The sequence below is a fragment of the Triticum urartu genome, chromosome 7 (assembly GCF_003073215.2).
Source record: "Triticum urartu cultivar G1812 chromosome 7, Tu2.1, whole genome shotgun sequence".
Taxonomy (NCBI): Eukaryota; Viridiplantae; Streptophyta; class Magnoliopsida; order Poales; family Poaceae; genus Triticum; species Triticum urartu.
Genome location: NC_053028.1, coordinates 552,818,806 through 552,837,866, shown reverse-complemented (window position 1 = coordinate 552,837,866; position 19,061 = coordinate 552,818,806). Strand labels below are relative to the sequence as shown.

The following is a 19,061-nucleotide window of genomic DNA, read 5'->3' as shown; positions in this document are numbered from 1 at the left end:
CCCAAAAGAAACTATTGGGTACACCTTCTACCTCAGATCCGAAGGCAAGATCTTTGTTGCCAAGAATGGGTCCTTTCTAGAGAAAGAGTTTCTCTCGAAAGAAGTAAGTGGGAGGAAAGTAGAGCTTGATGAAGTATTACCTCTTGAACCGGAAAATGGCGCAACTCAAGAAAATGTTCCTGAGGTGCCTGCACCGACTAGAGAGGAAGTTAATGATAATGATCAAGATACTTCTGATCAAGCTTCTACTGAAATTCGAAGGTCCACAAGGACACGTTCCGCACCAGAGTGGTACGGCAACCCTGTCTTGGAAATCATGTTGTTGGACAACAGTGAACCTTCGAACTATGAAGAAGCGATGGTGGGCCCGGATTCCGACAAATGGCTAGAAGCCATGAAATCCGAGATAGGATCCATGTATGAAAATGAAGTATGGACTTTGACTGACTTGCCCGTTGAACGGCGAGCCATAGAAAATAAATGGATCTTTAAGAAGAAGACAGACGCGGATGGTAATGTGACCATCTATAAAGCTCGGCTTGTCGCTAAGGGTTATCGACAAGTTCAAGGGGTTGACTACGATGATACTTTCTCACCGGTAGCAAAGCTAAAGTCCGTCCGAATCATGTTAGCAATTGCCGCATTCTACGATTATGAGATATGGCAAATGGACGTCAAAACGGCATTCCTTAATGGTTTCCTTAAGGAAGAATTGTATATGATGCAGCCGGAAGGTTTTGTTGATCCTAAGAATGCTGACAAGGTGTGCAAGCTCCAACGCTCGATTTATGGGCTGGTGCAAGCATCTCGGAGTTGGAACATTCGCTTTGATGAGATGATCAAAGTGTTTGGGTTTACGCAGACTTATGGAGAAGCCTGCGTTTACAAGAAAGTGAGTGGGAGCTCTGTAGCATTTCTCATACTATATGTAGATGACATACTTTTGATGGGAAATGATATAGAACTCTTGGACAGCATCAAGGCCTACTTGAATAAGAGTTTTTCAATGAAGGACCTTGGAGAAGCTGCTTATATATTAGGCATCAAAATCTATAGAGATAGATCGAGACGCCTCATAGGTCTTTCACAAAGCACATACCTTGATAAGATATTGAAGAAGTTCAATATGGATCAGTTTAAGAAGGGGTTCTTGCCTGTGTTGCAAGGTGTGAAATTGAGCTCAGCTCAATGTCCGACCACGGCAGAAGATATAGAAGAGATGAGCGTCATCCCCTATGCATCAGCCATAGGTTCTATTATGTATGTCATGCTGTGTACCAGACCTGATGTAAACCTTGCCGTAAGTTTGGCAGGAAGGTACCAAAGTAATCCCGGCAAGGAACACTGGATAGCGGTCAAGAATATCCTGAAGTACCTGAAAAGGACTAAGGAAATGTTTCTCGTTTATGGAGGTGACGAAGAGCTCGTCGTAAAGGGTTACGTCGACGCTAGCTTCGACACAGATCTGGATGACTCTAAGTCACAAACCGGATACGTGTATATTTTGAATGGTGGGGCAGTAAGCTGGTGCAGTTGCAAGCAAAGCGTCGTGGCAGGATCTACATGTGAAGCGGAGTACATGGCAGCCTCGGAGGCAGCACATGAAGCAATATGGGTGAAGGAGTTCATCACCGACCTAGGAGTCATACCCAATGCGTCGGGGGCAATCAAACTCTTTTGTGACAACACTGGAGCTATTGCACTTGCCAAGGAGCCCAGGTTTCACAAGAAGACAAGGCACATCAAGCGTCGCTTCAACTCCATTCGTGAAAATGTTCAAGATGGAGACATAGAGATTTGTAAAGTACATACGGACCTGAATGTAGCAGATCCGTTGACTAAACCTCTCCCTAGGGCAAAACATGATCAACACCAGAATTCCATGGGTGTTCGATTCATCACAATGTAACTAGATTATTGACTCTAGTGCAAGTGGGAGACTGTTGGAAATATGCCCTAGAGGCAATAATAAAAGCTTTATTATTATATTTCCTTGTTCATGATAATTGTCTTTATTCATGCTATAATTGTGTTATCCGGAAATCGTAATACATGTGTGAATGACAGACACCAACATGTCCCTAGTAAGCCTCTAGTTGACTAGCTCGTTGATCAACAGATAGTCATGGTTTCCTGACTATGGACATTGGATGTCATTGATAACGAGATCACATCATTAGGAGAATGATGTGATGGACAAGACCCAATCCTAAACATAGCACAAGATCGTATAGTTCGTTTGCTAGAGTTTTCCAATGTCGAAGTATCTTTTCCTTAGACCATGAGGTCGTGTAACTCCCGGATACCGTAGGAGTGCTTTGGGTATACCAAACGTCACAACGTAACTGGGTGACTATAAAGGTAGACTACGGGTATCTCCGAAAGTGTCTGTTGAGTTGACATGGATCAAGACTGGGATTTGTCACTCCGTATGACGGAGAGGTATCAGTGGGCCCACTCGGTAATGCATCATCATAATGAGCTCAAAGTGACCAAGTGTCTGGTCACGGGATCATGCATTACGGTACGAGTAAAGTGACTTGCCGGTAACGAGATTGAACGAGGTATTGGGATACCGACGATCGAGTCTCGAGCAAGTAGTATATCGATTGACAAAGGGAATTGCATACGGGGTTGATTGAATCCTCGACATCGTGGTTCATCCGATGAGATCATCGTGGAGCATGTGGGAGCCAACATGGGTATCCAGATTCCGCTGTTGGTTATTGACCGGAGAGTCGTCTCGGTCATGTCTGCTTGTCTCCCGAACCCGTAGGGTCTACACACTTAAGGTTCGGTGACGCTAGGGTTGTGAAGATATGTATATGCAGTAACCCGAATGTTGTTCGGAGTCCCGGATGAGATCCCGGACGTCACGAGGAGTTCCGGAGTGGTCCGGAGGTAAAGAATTATATATAGGAAGTGCTGTTTCGGCCATCGGGACAAGTTTCGGGGTTATCGGTATTGTACCGGGACCACCGGAGGGGTCCCGGGGGCCCACCGGGTGGGGCCACCTGTCCCGGGGGGGCACATGGGCTGTAGGGGGTGCGCCTTGGCCTAGATGGGCCAAGGGCACCAGCCCCAAAAGCCCATGCGCCTAGGGTTCCACTTAATGGAAGAGTCCAAGTGGTGGAAGGCACCTCTAGGTGCCTTGGGGGGGAGGGAAACCTCCCCTTGGCTGCCGCACCTAGGAGATTGGATCTCCTAGGCTGCGCACCACCCCCCCTTGGCCCTCCTATATATAGTGGGGGAGAGGAGGGACTTCATACCCCAGCCCCTGGCGCCTCCCTCTCTCCCCGTTACGTCTCTCTCTCGTAGTATAGGCGAAGCCCTGCTACTGTGACGCCCTGCATCCATCACCACGCCGTCGTGCTGCTGGATCTTCATCAACCTCTCCTTCCCCCTTGCTGGATCAAGAAGGAGGAGACGTCTCCCGTCCCGTACGTGTGTTGAACGCGGAGGTGCCGTCCGTTCGGCGCTTGGTCATCGGTGATTTGAATCACGTCGTGTTCGACTACGTCATCACCGTTCTTTGAACGCTTCCGCACACGATCTACAAAGGTATGTAGATGCATCCGATGTCTCGTTGCTAGATGAACTCATAGATGGATCTTGGTGAAACGAGTAGGAAAATTTTTGTTTTCTGCAACGTTCCCCTACAAAGGCCCCATCCCTACCCTACTCGAATTGATCGATTTGGTTTAAAAAGAAAGAGAATTGAGGCCGCAGTGGATGAGAAGAAACAACCCATCTAGCTGCTCATGCATACCTCAAAGAGAGGAAGGAGATAAGAAGGCCGGACGAAGACTGGACGGGGTGGAGACAGCAGCAGGATGTCCCCAGGCCAGAGGAAGTTCCGGAGAGGCGACGGCGAGGGGGTGGAGAAAGCAGCAGGATGTCCGCCTCGATGCCCTTGTGCTGCACCTGGGCGCACTTGCGGCAGTCTTGCTCCTCGTCCATGAGCGCCCGGTCGAGCACCAAGAGCAGCCTACTCCTCGCACTCACTCCGGGCCCGGAGACGGTTGAGGCGGCTGCGTCCTTCGAGGCGAGCGTATGGAAACGTGAGGCCTGCCGGGGGTGAGGGAGAGGAGGCAGCGGTGGGTGAGTCGGAGCGGGGCGAGGGAGAGGAGAGAGATGGTGGTCGCCATTTTCGTCCTCTGCTGCCCGCTTATCGTGTGGGATGGTGAAGAGGGAGAAGAGGGGAACTTGGGAGGAGATCCCCGCCTGCGTCGCGTGGGGGCGGCGGTGGACACGACGCGGCCGTGGGGAGAGGTGAGCGGGCGAGGGGAGGGAGCAGTTATTTTTGGGAGACAGAAGTGGAGAGAAACAAGAAAAATCTTTGGTTGTTTTCATAATTAAGGGAATCATGCGAGCGAGGGAGATCCACTAATTTTGTTCCATAAATCAGGCAGGTGGGCCGCGGGATCGAGGGATGCGGAGCGCGGAGAATTGGCAGATGATAGCGTCTGCTTGGCAGAACATTTAATCTGAGACGTTGATCTATTTCGCTGACCATTGACATAATATGGACGGTAGGATATGTTTAAGTTAATTTAATCAGAAGGTTCTGATTATTCCGTGTACAGTTTGTTGTGTGGCTTTAGAGAAGTTTATGTTTGCTCTTTTAATAGTAGTATAGATATAGATATCTAACGGAGCATCTTTGCACTAGATTATAGTAATGGCCATCGACGAGAGGGGTCTTGCTGCCGGTGCAACCGCATTCATACTTGTCGCCAAGAAGAGAGCACCGTGGTCAAGAGGTGGGGTCTGCAATGTGCATTCTGACGGTGACTTGGCTCTGGCTGAGATAGAGGTTGCGAGGCTGAGTTCAGCGGGTCATGGGCAGACTGTGACTTGTGTGGAAGAAAAACCCCTCCCTCTCAGTCTCGGGCGGATCATCTCTGGACCTCTTCCAACGGATTAGAATTGGTTTCAAAACAGAAGTGGTGGAAATAAGGGAAACAAATACCTGATCCTCTGTATGTAGCACCAGCGTTCTCGACGGTTCAGCATCTGGGATTGATAAAACGCCATACCCATTTTCTACAAAATATAAAAATCTACAGTACCAACCAAAGAGGCATTCATCTAAGTGGAGCTCCCAAACATGTATAGATATGTAAGAGGGAATTCCTCATTTCACACTAGATTAAAATGCACTCCCTTCGTAAACCAATATAAGAACGTCTAGATCTGATCTAAACGCTCTTATACTAGTTTACAGAGGGAGTATTTGTTATATAGTGTTGTAGAAAAAATTCCTCAATTTTTTTTCTCTAGTCGACACCGCCTCTAATTTTATTTTATGCATGCCCGATCCCTTGCATATTTCGCTTAAAAAAAGAAACGACCACGCAGCAGCTGATGTACAGTACATACTAGTACTAGGCCACTAGCAGAAGCGCTGGTACAAGCAGGGCAAAAGACACAAATTTAACCTCAGGACGAAACTATATCACAAATTAAACTGTTTTTAAAAATATTTCTCCCAACTGACCTTTAATGTGCAGCGCCTCACAGCAAGGCACCGTACACTAGTAACACTCAGGCGCTACACCTGTGCAGCGCCTAGCTGTAAGGAGTTGCACAGTAGATTGCGTCACCTAGCTATCGGGCTCTGCATAGAAGGATCAGCGGTGTGAATTTTTTTCAAAAACAGTTTAGTTTGTGAAATAGTCTCGCTCCGAGGTCAAATTTGCCAATTTTGCGTACAGTCGGCTGAGCAGGAGCCGTGTGTGTCTGACGTGGCGGTGTGGGCATATATCTTTGCGTTCGCGGCGCAACCGCACGCCAACGCAGGCAAGGGCGTCACCATGAGGGCGGCCGGGTCGTTTGACCGTCGACGTACGTATCTCGTCTCGATTCCCCCGCATGATCCATGGCGGTTTTTATATATGTCGATGCGTCTCCCGTCCCATGCCGCGCGTTTCCACGCACCCGCTTGCCTAATTCCGCTTGCTCTTGATTCAGTCTCCTCCTTTCTCTTCGTCTCCCTCCGTTTCGCCGTGCCGGAATTCGGTTTGGGCTTCCTCGGTTCCCTCTGAACCTGTTCTTCTTGGACTGCTTCGCCTCCATGGACAGCTAGCTCGTCCTGCCGTGAGAGCCCTGCGGATTGATGGGGTGCTTCGCCTTCAAGAGCGGCAAGGGCCGTCGGCGGCCGGCTGGCGGCGGCAAGCCTCCGGCGGAGCCGAAGCCGGACGGGCCGAAGCGGAGCAAGGCGTCCTCGTCGTCGGCGTCGACGCCGACGAGGAGCATCCAGGAGCTGTCGGAGGAGCGGGGCGCGGCGCGGCTGCGCGTGTTCGGGCTGGAGGAGCTCGGCAGCGCCACCAACGGCTTCAGCCGCGCGCTCAAGATCGGCGAGGGCGGCTTCGGCTCCGTCTACCGCGCCTTCTTCCGCTCCGCCGCCGGCGGCCGCGTCGTCCTCGCCGTCAAGCGCCTCAACCAGCGCAGCCTGCAGGTCAGAAAGCTAGCAGATTCTTCGAGAATCGCTCCCACAAATCCCGAGCTCCATGATGAACTCAGAATCTTAACATAAGTCATAACAATAAACATATCCACCGGGACGAGGACATCCACTCATGTCACCTTCAATGAGAATTCGCACCGCTCAACCACCACGTGAACGCTACTCGTATTAAATTGCTGTAGAATTCATTCATGAATCATGCATAATCAACCATGCATCTTGTAATCTTTTATGGGGATTTGTGATGATGATTCCAGGGGCACAAGCAGTGGCTTGCCGAGGTGCAGTTCCTGGGCGTCCTGGAGCACCCGAACCTGGTGAAGCTCGTGGGCTACTGCGCGGTGGACTCGGAGGCGGGCAAGCACCGGCTGCTGGTGTACGAGTTCATGCCCAACAAGACCCTGGACGACCACCTCTTCAGCCGAGCCCACCCGCCGCTCCCCTGGAGGACGAGGCTGCAGGTCATGGCCGGCGCCGCGCGCGGCCTCGACTACCTCCACCGCGGCCTCCCGGAAGTCCAGGTTAATTTCGCCGTCGAGAGCGCCGGCCAGTCGAGTTCTTTGGGTCTGAGCCGGTCCGGCGAGGCTGATCCGGCGGTGTTTTAGTGTGGCAGGTGATATACAGGGACTTCAAGGCGTCGAACGTGCTGCTGGACGGCGAGTTCCGGCCGAAGCTGTCGGACTTCGGGCTGGCGCGGGAGGGCCCGACGGAGGGGCGGACGCACGTGTCGACGGCGGTGGTGGGCACGCACGGCTACGCGGCGCCGGACTACATCGAGACGGGGCACCTCACGGTGAAGAGCGACGTGTGGGGGTTCGGGGTGGTGCTGTACGAGATCCTGACGGGGCGGCGGTCGGTGGAGCGCAGCCGGCCGGCGGAGGAGCAGAAGCTGCTGGGGTGGGTGCGCCGGCACCCGCCCGGAGGGGACAGCTTCAGGACCATCATGGACCCGCGGCTGGGCGGGCGGTACCCGCTGGCCGCCGCGCGCGACGCGGCGAGGCTGGCCGACCGCTGCCTCGGCAAGAACCCCAAGGAGCGGCCGGCCATGGCGGAGGTCGTGGAGGAGCTCGAGCGGGTGCTGCGGATGGAGCCGGCCCCGCCTCCGGCTCCGGCGACACCCAAGAGGTGACCGAGATGTACTCGATGGATCAGTGAGGATTCACACAGTTTATCTGCTGCATCCGCAGGTGTACTCGATGGATGCTGACCGAGTGAGAGTTGTATAGACTATAGAGATACCGCGAGACACGAAGGCGTACGGTTGGTGCGCCACCGATTAAGGTGTCATTGCATTTGGTTATGCACCATTGCCGCTACCTACGATCAAGGTGAATGCGGTTTCATGCACCTCAATTCTAGCTAGCATCCCTCCCTCCCGTGAAACCCTAGGAGCTAGGGCGGCGGCGGCGGCGACCTACCTCCTCCCCGGTGGGATCATGACCCCTTCTCCCTCCGCCCACCGCTTAGGTGAGGGAAGGGGCGCAGGGACCCCCGCTGTTTCAGACCAATGGTGGTAGGATGAGGATTTTAGGGTAGATTTCAGTCTCTAGTCATAGGTGGTGAGCATCGCCGTTAGCATGAAATAAGTCTTCTTCATCTCGTCCTCATTCTGTCGGTGTTTCTTAGCATCGTTGAAAGGCATGTGAAGAGTGGTGTGTCCCTAAATCTGGTTTTCTGGGTAGTTTGGCTCGGATGGCGCTGTCTTACAAAGCAGATGACACAGTTGTGCGTCTCTCCAGCTTTAGTTTTGACGGCGTACCTAGTGTCTTATTTACACCTTCTCTTGTGTTTTCTTCTCCGGGATGACTATTATATTTGGTACATGGATCATGGTTGCAAGTATCTTCTGGTCTACATTGATGACTTTCCAATGATGGCTTCTACAAGCTCATGGATTTCAACAAATTTGATCTACTGATACGGAGGCCTAGAGGCGGCAACAAGTTTTGCACGCAATGCTCCGGCGTGGGTGGATACAGGAGGAAAATGACTTCAATATCCCAAGTACTTGGATGTACCTTTTAATTCATGTAAGGGTGTTTCTTGAGGGTATGACAAAGGGATTATATTAATATTGAGAATACCAATCACATGCGGTCTCTGCATCAGTATAATCTGAAGAGCTAGTCAATGCATCGAGGATGCATATGACCAAATTATTAAAAAGATAAAAATAATGACCAATTGGACTACTGTAGCAAACAAGAACCTTCCATGATGGCAACACCGGGCAATGGGTTAGGTGCTCCAATAACAACACCTCGAAGAAGGGAATGATACATGAGCATCGCCGTGGTTTGACCCAACCACTGAGGCCAAATCATGAGTTTTCACCGTGAAGAGGGGTATGAGTAGGCTCTATGCAATGCCTTCAACAAAGAAGTGGTGCGTGAACGATGTCATTGCCAGGTTCAATTAATGAAAGTCGGATCTAAAGTTTTCATCCTTGTAACTCGAACCCATGCACTCAAAGGACACCACCTAGTCGACATCGTCATGTGCTGTCGTCACTCACTAATCCATCGTCGTACTACTTAATGTATGGGCTTTGACCCTTTTCACTATAAATTGAAAATCTATAAAAAATGCATTGATAATTCTGGACATAGTCATAGTAGATTGAAACAATAAACATCTACTATGCCGCAAAATTTTGGTAACGAGCTCACAGTTTGAGAAATGAAAATGACAAATCATGTTACGAACAATAGTGAATTCGAATCGAGCTACGAATTAGGCCCGTTAACAGAGTGTTTTCGTATCCAACATACAACTGTTTTTTCATACATAGCATACCATTGTTGAATTTGTTATTTTTATTCCCCAAGTTATGAGTTGAATTTATTATCTAAATTTTGTTTCATGTTAGACGCATGGTATGCCTATATACTCTCAAATCCTTTTATGAATCTGTAAAGTATGTTTTCGACACGCACCGATTGCATAACAATTCCCCCACACATGCTTTGTACAGCTAGGCACCTTAGATTGCTCTTGTCAGGTCTTTAGGAACCAACTTTTGATGAAAATATTTTAATGTTGGAACAAATAGCTAAACTAGACCAATTGTCAATCCACAACCCAGAGCGGCTACCCGTAGCCTAAGCTACCTTTTACACTTCTTATTATTTACATGAAAAATTCCATCACGACTACTTTTTGTTTCTCCCTTGCCGCTTCCACATCCACTTGCTGGATATCCATCGCCGTCGAAGCACACCTTTCATCTTCTCTACAGAAACGAAGTGTGAGGATAACATAATATTCATGCAGGTAAAAGTGAAAGAGTTGATTGGTCGTCTGCGGTGAAGTCGAAGTCGGTTGGTCAGGGAGAAGCGATGACACCGTACTGGCAACCTCGACGAAGTTTATCTCTTTGGTGATGTGTGTAGGCATTTTATTTTCTGAAAAAATTGTGGGTAGCCAGTTTGCTTGGGTGTCCTGTTTTGTGGACATGTTCTTAATTCGGTTTTCAGTTGATTAACCGGTCAATTCTCTATTCTCTTTTGGGCTACGGTTTCCTAAAAATGGGAAAGTGGAAGAGCCAGATCTGGAATTCGATCGGACGGCAGAGGCCTGCACGTAACGTAACGCACGGCGCTGTAGCGGATCCCCCTCCTCCACCTCTCTCTCCTCCAGGCGCCGCCGGTTCTCCTTTCCTCTCCTCCTTCGACTCCCTCCGCCGCCGCCGCCGCCGCCGACACGTACGGGCCAGGGTCCAACCCCCGAAGCCAGGGCTAGCCGAGGCCTGTCTGAGCAACGGTTTTCCGCATTGCTGCTTATCCGCTGACGAAGAACTCCCACCAGCCCCAAATCCCAGCGGAAGATGCAGGCCAAGAAGCTGACGCTCCTGCAGACGGTGGCTGCCGCCGGAGTCTTCTCAGCCGTCTCCTTCTGGTAACGTGCAGTCTGATCCGGTTCCCGTATCCCCCCAGCCAGCCAAATCATTGTTCCTAAGGTTTTCGACCTCCCTTGTTCTGCAGGTACGGCTTCATGTTTGGGAGGGAGTCTGCGCGGCGCGAGCTTGGCGGCATCATCGACGACCTTCGCAGCGGCTCCACGGCCACCTCTGCCGCGCCCTCCCCCGACTCCCACGCTCACCCCAAACCATAGTGCGGTAATGCTGTTTCCCTTCCTTCTTTTTCCACATCTGCTTAGAATGCTCAACTGAAAAACAAGATGATGATGATGCGGCTAATGTGCTTAAACCGTAGTTAGTAAGTTGCTTGGATGTAAAGCTGTAAATACATTGGTTTATGGTGCTATCTTGAAAGAAAGGGGAGATGGTAATTTTTGGCATGTCTGTTGATGTATGCGATCGACCGGTTTTGTTCATCCCATCGTTTGTCTTGAGCCATAGTCGCAATATTCCCTGCGATGGTGCCTCATCGAATAAGACAGTAACCAAGTCAGCTGGCTTCTGTTCATCGAGTAATTTCTTTGTCAATAGTGATTTTAGTTACTTGTGTAGCATCTGCAAGGGGTGTGGACTGTGGAGTCCATAGAGATGGTTGATAATACTAAGTACCGGGGGGGATTAAGTTTGGTATAAGAGTGTTGTTCAGGGCAACTATCAAGAACGTACAAGGAGGGTTAAAAGCTTGAACAAAGCCAATGGTCGTTATCTGCGTTCTAGCACTCAATATGGAGTTTACTCTGAGTCTGAGATCTAAAGTTTGTAAATAGTTTGTTTAATTATGTTTGGTGGAACCTTACACCATATTTCTTCTATAATGAAGTGGTACAGCTAGTAATCAAGTTAACTGTACAGAAAAGACTGATCGAGCATTCTTATGATGTTTACAGATCCTGCTCTAAGGAGGTGGGTATTAGAAGAGTTGCCAAACAGTTCTGGTAAAAAAGAAACATTTTCAGATGAAGTCTAAGCAATTAGTAGACCTATGTTTAGCAGGTTTCCTTTTGTGCTTTTCTTACGCAAACAAATTATGTTACAGTGTGATTTGGTCATCAATTCTTCCACTGTATAACAATGGTGTACATTCGCTCTCCTGGCGCACCTAAGCTGGAAAGTGGCAGTGGATAATCCGAAATATCCGATATCCGTATGTGGGAAAATGACTATCCGTATCTGAAATATCCGCACCCGAATTAAAATGTAAATGGAAGGTATCCGGATCTATTTTATTACAAATACTAATACAAATATGGTAGTAGTATGAGATTTTGACACAGATATGGATATGGAAGTGGATATACCCGTAGCCGAATAAAATTACATGAGCTAATTGTAGCAGTTCTAGCTCTAATATGCCAATTGTCCAACATAAAATGCCTAAGAAGTGGTCACATTTTACCTTTTCTGCGGTTAAACTTGGAAATTGTTATGCATTAAAGTACTCCCTCTGTAAATAAATATAAGAGTGTTTAGGTCACTACTTTAGTTATTTAAATGCTCTTATATTTCTTTACGGAGGGAGTAGTATTTATTCATAAAACTATCTGTCAATGTCTTATTGTATGTTGCAAGTTGATTATTTTGTGTCACATAGCTATTGAATTATTTTCCTTAACCAACATGTCGCTATTAGTAGTACACGTTCTGAATTGAGTAAACACTCGGCATGTATCCGTATTTGAGTAACATCCGCTCTGCATTCATATCCGATAACATCCGTATTCGCATTTGTATTTGTTTTGAAAATATGAAAACCGGAAGTGGGAAGAGCACTATCCGATCCATTTCCACCGCACCAGAATAAGTGATGCATTTTACTGATGACTGCGATCAGGTTTTCATGCCATGAAATTATTGAACACCTGGTTTGAATGTTCTAGAAAACTTGAAGAAAAAATTCTTATGGTCTGTTTTCATTTCCTCGATGTTTCATTTGCTTGTGGCCACCTGCACATGGATGATTTTGATAAGAACCGGCTATACGTCGAGAGATTTTTTTTGAAATATCTGTAGTCCTTTTATGTGTGATATGAGCCCTTTAAAATGCATGCGTCACTCTCAGCGTAATAATTCATTCTTGCAAGCCAGTTTTCTGTCTAGCTGGTGGAGCTTTGAAGTTCCATTCAGAAATATCTTCTTGACCGGTGCTGCACATGTTCCATTCAGAAATATCTTCTTGACTGGTGCTGCACCTTTTGCTTTAGCACGAATGAGTTAAGACATGTTGGATGATGCATGTTAGCAGCTGGTCGACTAGGATGTAAGAGGAGAAGACACACCATGTCCATTCAAACACCTTCATATGTGAGCTATCTTTTCTAATGAAACTGCATGGGCCATAGGCATGTTCAAGCATGGAATTGAGAACCCATGTCAATGCTACTTGCTTTAGCACGAATTCTTCCGTGCCAGCTTTTTCAACCTGCTTGAAACCAGCTTGAAGGAGGAATCATCTTGTTCACTCGAAGTTCCTTCCTCCAAACCTGGCCTTTGGGTTATAAGATGTACTGTAAACATGGAGTGAAGTACACATTGATTTTTCACTTTAGTCTATATTCATACAAACATCCAAGAAAATAACCATTTTGTGCAGCAATCTTCCATGTGCATGAATAACAGTAAATTTTATGATTAGATTAGACGCACTTCTTGGAAAAATCAAAAGAGCTGGACATATCTGAAGTGGACGATTATGACCGAAAAGAGTGTGTCTTATCATCTTTCATTCTGGGTTGGAGAGGCACACAACAGGCTCACAATTATCCTGAATCTACATGATTGTCATGCTCTATACTTATTTGTTTGCTCCTTTCTCTTCTACCGTGGTGTGTTTTGTTCATTCTATGTAATATTTTGCCACATGGTTCATGATTGATTAATTATACTTTCTAAATGCATCATTTGCAAGTGATCTAACAAAGAGAGTTGGGTCATTGAAGTTTCTGTGAAGAAGGGTTCAGCGAACCAGAGTCTAAAACTTGTAGCTCCTCCACATAGTACTAGTAGAATGGGCTAGCCGCCAATGGAGATTACTCATCATAAGTCCCTCTGTTAGGGTGATAAGTTCAACTACTACTGCATAAGAGAGGGTAGAATAAAGTGCACTCTGCTGTCAATTATTCTATAGTTTTACGCAAACTAATTATTCTACAGTTTGATTTGGTCATCAATACATTTTCTTGCCTTGTATAACAATGTTGTGCATCCGCTCTGTTGGTGCACAAGAGTTTATTTTAGGGAAAAATCGCTGCATTTATTTATTCACCATGCTCGGCAAACTCCTAGATAACCAAGTCCGAAATAGACCCTGGAGGTACATGCAACCACGTTTTACAAAGTTTATGAGTGCAGCCATCCCTGCAAGATTATGAGCCGCTCCGTTTGCAGTAGCCAAACCCAACACACTTTAAACTCCTCAGTCTGCTTCATCAAACCCTTGGCCTCTTCAACAATTCGCTCATAGGCCGATCTATCCATCTCCTGCCAGAGTTAGTGATGCGTTCTACTGCTGGCTATGATCAGATTTGCATGCGATGAAATTATTGAACTCCTGGTTCGAATAGTCTGAAAACCTGGAAGAAAATAGTCTTATATGGTATGTTTTCATTTCCTTGATGTTCCATTTGCGCGTGACCACCTGCACACGGATGATTTTGATATGAACGGTCTGTACGCTGAGAGATATTTTCGAAATATCTGTAGTCCTTTTCTATGTGTCATGAGCTCTTTACAATGCATATGTCACTCTCAGCACTATAATTCATTCTTGCAAGCCAGTTGTCTTTGTAGCTAGCAGAGCTTTGGAGTTCCATTCTGAAGTACCTTTTGGCATCTAATTTTCTGACCTGTTATGCATATTCTTGCTTTAGCGAATTAGACATGTTTTGGGATGCATGTTAGCACTTAGCAGCTGGTCGACTAGGAGGCAAGAGGAAAAGGCACCATGTCCATTCAAGCATTGTCATACCCGAGCTATCTTTTCTAATGAAACCTCACGGGCCATAGGCATTTCAAACATGGAATTGAGAACATTTGTCAATGCTACTTGTACTAGCGTAGACGCAAAGTGGCAGAATTAGTGCAATTGTTAATACTAGAATTCTTCCTTGCTAGTTTTTTGAACCTGCTTGAAACTAGGTTGGACAAGGAAGCATCTTGTTCCCGCGAAGTTTCTTTTTCCAAAACCTGGCCTTTGGGTTATAACTATAACATCTACTGAAGTACATATTGCTTATTCACTTCAGTCTATATTCATATAAACATCCAAGAAATAACCATTTTGTGGCGCAATCTTCCACGTGCTTGAATAATAGAAAGTTTTATGATTAGATTAGATGCACTTTTAAACAAATCTGAAGTGGACGATTATGACTGAACAGATTGTGTCTTATCATCTTTCATTCTGGGCTGGACAGGCACAAGACAGGCTCACAATTGGATAGATTGCTGTGCTCTTTCCGTTTCCCTTTTTTCTTTCATGCCCTGTTATGATCCTGAATCTACATGATTGCCATGCTCCGCACTTATTTGTTTCCTCCTTTCTCTGTTACCATTGTGTTTCTAGTTCATTTGCCATATGGTTGTGAACATCTTGCACATGTGTATTATTTGCAAGTGCTCTAACAAAAAGAGTTATATACATGCCGCCGGAAGTTGAGAAACTACTGGTATGGTAGGATCATCGAAATCTGCTTCATCAAACCCTTGGCCTCTTCAACAATTCGCCCATAGGTCGATCTATCCATCTCCTGCCAGAGTTAGTGATGTGTTCTACTGCTGACTATGATCAGATTTGCATGCGATGAAATTATTGAACTCCTGGTTTGAATAGTCTGAAAAACTGGAAGAAAAATAGGCTTATATGGTATGTTTTCATTTCCTTGATGTTCCATTTGCGCGTGACCACCTGCACAGGGATGATTTTGATATGAACCATCTGTACACTGAGAGATATTTTTGAAATATCTGTAGTCCTTTTCTATGTGCCATGAGCTCTTTATAATGCATATGTCATTCTCAGCACTACTATAATTCATTCTTGCAAGCCAGTTGTCTTTGTAGCTGGTAGAGCTTTGAAGTTCCATTCTGAAGTACCTTTTGGCATCTAATTTTCTGACCTGTTATGCATATTCTTGTTTTAGCGAATTAGACATGTTGTAGGATGCATGTTAGCAGCTGGTCGACTAGGAGGTAAGAGGAAAAGACACCATGCCCATTCAAGCATTGTCATATCCAAGCTATCTTTTCTAATGAAACCTCACGGGCCAGGCATAGGACGCAAAGTTGCAGATCTAATACTCCCTCTGATCCAAATTTACTGTCGCAGCTCCAGTACAACTTTGAGTTGTACTAGAGCTGCGACAGTTAATTTGGATCGGAGGAAGTAGTATAATTCTTCCATGCCAGTTTTTTGAATCTGCTTGAAACTAGCTTGAACAAGGAAGCAGCTTGACCTGGCCTTTATGTTATAAGATCTACTGAGGTACATATTGCTTATTCACTTCAGTCTATATTCATACAAACATCCAAGAAAATAACCATTTTGTGGAGCAATCTTCCATGTGCTTGAATAATATAAAGTTTTATGATTAGATTAAATGCACTTTTGGACAAATCTGAAGTGGACGATTATGACTGAACAGATTGTGTCTTATCATCTTTCCATCTGGGCTGGAGATTGTTGTGCTCTCTCTGTTTCCCTTTTTTCTTTTATGCCCTGTCATGATCCTGAATCGACATGATTGCCATGCTCCGCACTTATTTGTTTCCTCCTTTCTCTGTTACCATTGTGTTTCTAGTTCATTTGCCATATGGTTTTGAACATCTTGCACACGTGCATTATTTGCAAGTGCTCTAACAAAAAGAGTTACATATATGCCGCCGGAGTTGAGAAAGTACTGGTATGATAGGATCATCGAAATCTGTCTGTGCATAAGGTGTCATTGAGTCCAGAGTCGAAAACCAAAATGGAGAACACTCACAAGTGACAAGTCCCTCTCTTAGGGTGATAAGATCAACTGCTGCTGCATAAGAGAAGGTAGAATAGAATAAAGTGCACCTTGCTGTCAAGTAGTAGAAGAATCTGCTGTCGTAGCGCTCTCACTGGTTGCCCCTCTCCTTTGCAAGCACTTGTTCCAACATTCATAGGCTCTCCTGTCCTTCTCATGCGTGAGCTTGATGCCTTGGAGGGCCCTATGACTTTGCTCTTTACTTGCTGTCACACTCCAGCTCTTGGAATATCTCCAGTGGCATGTCGCTACTGATTATTTATTAGGTCGCGTGTGAAATTGTTAATGGCCCGTTGATTTTATCTCCATCATATCTTAAAGTAGAATTGAATCAACCATCATGGCCTTTATTTATGTGTTTGTTCATTATTTTTCTATGTGTTCCCATTCTCTCTGGTCATTGGTTCCAGGAATATCTTAAGTAGCTGAATCTGGATGCTGCATGATTAGTTTGTACTTTGTACTCCCTCCGTCCTAAAATAAGTGTCTTAATTTTGTACTAACTTTAGTACAGAATTATACTAAAGTTGAGACACTTATTTTGGAACGGAGGGAGTAAGATTTAATTTTGTCTTGGGAAAAAGTTTGCCAATAGGCGTGCTCGGGTGTCGCCGATAGTTACTGCCACTTGTTCCTGTTGTCCTCCTGTATAAAAGGGCAAGTAGGGTGGTCATTCATGTCTGTTTTCCAATTGAGATGCTGACGGGCGCAAATCTAGGAAAAAAGTTGCACCTCCGGATTTTCCTTTGTAATAAGAACTAAAAGTGAGATGGAAAGATGTGTTGCTTCAGTGATCTGATCACTGAGACCGGAGTAGTTAACTCATGTAAGATGTTCCCTGGCGCATGAGCCTGAAACATAATGAAGTAATATAGTAGCCATTTGGCAGAACACAGTAAAGGCACAAAAAGAAACAACTTTCATGCAAACCGAATGAAAATGATTGATTTACGGGAATTTTGGTTCACGGCTCCCACGATTTAGAAAATCTAGGTAGATGTTTTCTTTCTAAGAACTAAATTCCTGTAAATATCTTGTGAAGAATCTACGATCAGAGAGCGACATGATGGATGCTTTTATGTAAACATTTATGCAGTTTTGTTTCAAGAAAAGTCTCATTGCGAACATGTATGAGAGCCTACAAGGCATCGTGAGAGGCACTCTGAAGTTTTTTAAGAAAATTATAAAAACACATTGGTGCCAATTACTATATGGTTCAGGTCCTGTAAGATTCTTCTTGTAACATAAGCTGATCTCGGAGAAGGATACGTCTAGTCTTGATGCAGAAGATGATTAGTTTACATAGGTTGAAGAAGGGTGTCATATCATTGAGAAGAAGAACACACGCTCAGATTAACTTGCGCCGAAGAAGACTCGAGAGCTAGACTGATGAACTCCAGCTAGAGCTGATGATCCACTTTACTTTAGCGTACGCAGCAATAACATGCAGGAAAACATTTTGAGATCCATGTCTTCTTAACTATACATCTATCCGCTCTTGCTTGCTAGCATTCGGCCGACCCTCCGTTATGAACTTATGATCAGTCCGTTTTTACTTTTTAGCCTCCTAGCGATCTAGCTAAGGAAGATCGATCCATGGTGCACGCGCCGCGCCGACGAGCATAGGTTGCTAGCTGGCGGCCACGGGGGTGCGCGCCACCGCGCCGAGGTTGGCGATGGTCGGCCGGCGGTGCATCATCGACGCCGCCGTCGCGCCCGCCTCCTCGCGGCGCGCGGTGCCGGCGGCCTGCTCGGCCGCGGCCCGCTTGCGGTGCCGGCGCGCCGCCGCGTTGAGCGCCTCGTCCATGGCCATCTGGTCCTGCCTGCACTCCTCGCCGCAGAACGCCGCGTCACCCCTGCACGAACCATTAACCAACGCCCGCATCAGCACCAAGAATCATCACCCGTGATCTTCTCCCCGTGGAAATAAAAGAGAATCCACCCGCAAAAAAAAAAGAAATAAAAGAGAATCAACTGCGGTTGCAGCGGTAGCGCTAGATGAGTTTAGCTTGCTCGTACCTGTACATGAAGATGTCGCGGTCGCGGGAGATGCTCCTCTTGCAGAGGAAGCAGGAGTCGAGGAAGTGGGGGCGCCGGGCTTCACTCGGAAGAACACGGAAGAACCGCGACGCCACCATGACGTACCGCTCCTCGTCCCCCTTGACGGCCGCCGCGGCCATCAGCGAGGACGGCGCCGCAGCGGTGGAGGCGACCTCTTCTCCCATGTGTACGTACGCTCGCGCGCGCGTGGCAGGCACGGCCGCCGCTGCTCCGGAGAGGAGAGTGATGCGTGCGTGCGTGCGTGCTCGCTCGGGTGGTGCGCGTCGGCACGCTTGTTTTTGGTTAGTTCGGCGGATGGAGGCGACCGGGCCGGGGTTATATACTATACGACGGAGGGCACGGAAGCCAGACCGCTTTTGCTTGTCCGTTTGCATGCGTGCCGTTGGTTGTGCTCCGTGACGAAACCATGGGTGGTAGGAGAGGAGCGCGAGGGAACCCGTTGGCGGGCCGGGAAGTCGATGGCCGGATCGAATCAAATCAATCATGCAGCCGTGGAGAGGGTCCGGATACCTGGCCGGCAACCTTTCTTTCACTCCTGATGAAACTCTCCGTCCGTCAGTTAACAAGCGTTTTTATCTGACCCGCAGGCAGGCCGCAGTGATCAAAA

At 47.0% G+C, this 19,061-nt stretch overlaps 3 protein-coding genes across 4 annotated transcripts; 2 read left to right on the top strand and 1 right to left on the bottom strand.

Moving 5' to 3' along the window:
• Positions 1-5,739: 5,739 nt before the first annotated feature.
• On the top strand, positions 5,740-7,769 carry LOC125519928 (probable serine/threonine-protein kinase PBL19). 2 transcript variants are annotated; one of them, XM_048684703.1, is made up of 4 exons: positions 5,740-5,847; positions 5,974-6,460; positions 6,727-6,990; positions 7,083-7,769. In XM_048684703.1, the coding sequence occupies exons 2-4, from the start codon at positions 6,119-6,121 to the stop codon at positions 7,596-7,598; spliced, it is 1,122 nt and encodes a 373-aa protein (XP_048540660.1). In that variant the 5' UTR covers positions 5,740-5,847; positions 5,974-6,118; the 3' UTR covers positions 7,599-7,769. The 2 variants fall into 2 exon arrangements, with proteins under 2 accessions (XP_048540660.1, XP_048540661.1); XM_048684704.1 differs by having other exon boundaries at positions 5,761-5,847; positions 6,085-6,460.
• A 2,265-nt stretch (positions 7,770-10,034) lies between these two features.
• Positions 10,035-11,520, top strand: LOC125522014. The gene is made up of 3 exons (XM_048687074.1): positions 10,035-10,366; positions 10,453-10,586; positions 11,276-11,520. Exons 1-2 carry the CDS (start codon positions 10,296-10,298, stop codon positions 10,580-10,582), a joined length of 201 nt encoding a protein of 66 aa, XP_048543031.1. The 5' UTR covers positions 10,035-10,295; the 3' UTR covers positions 10,583-10,586; positions 11,276-11,520.
• Positions 11,521-17,775: 6,255 nt separating this feature from the next.
• Positions 17,776-18,772, bottom strand: LOC125522013 (FCS-Like Zinc finger 2-like). Its single transcript, XM_048687073.1, has 2 exons — positions 18,413-18,772; positions 17,776-18,249 (listed from the first exon to the last, which is right to left on the bottom strand). Exons 1-2 carry the CDS (start codon positions 18,616-18,618, stop codon positions 18,024-18,026), a joined length of 432 nt encoding a protein of 143 aa, XP_048543030.1. The 5' UTR covers positions 18,619-18,772; the 3' UTR covers positions 17,776-18,023.
• Positions 18,773-19,061: the final 289 nt, after the last annotated feature.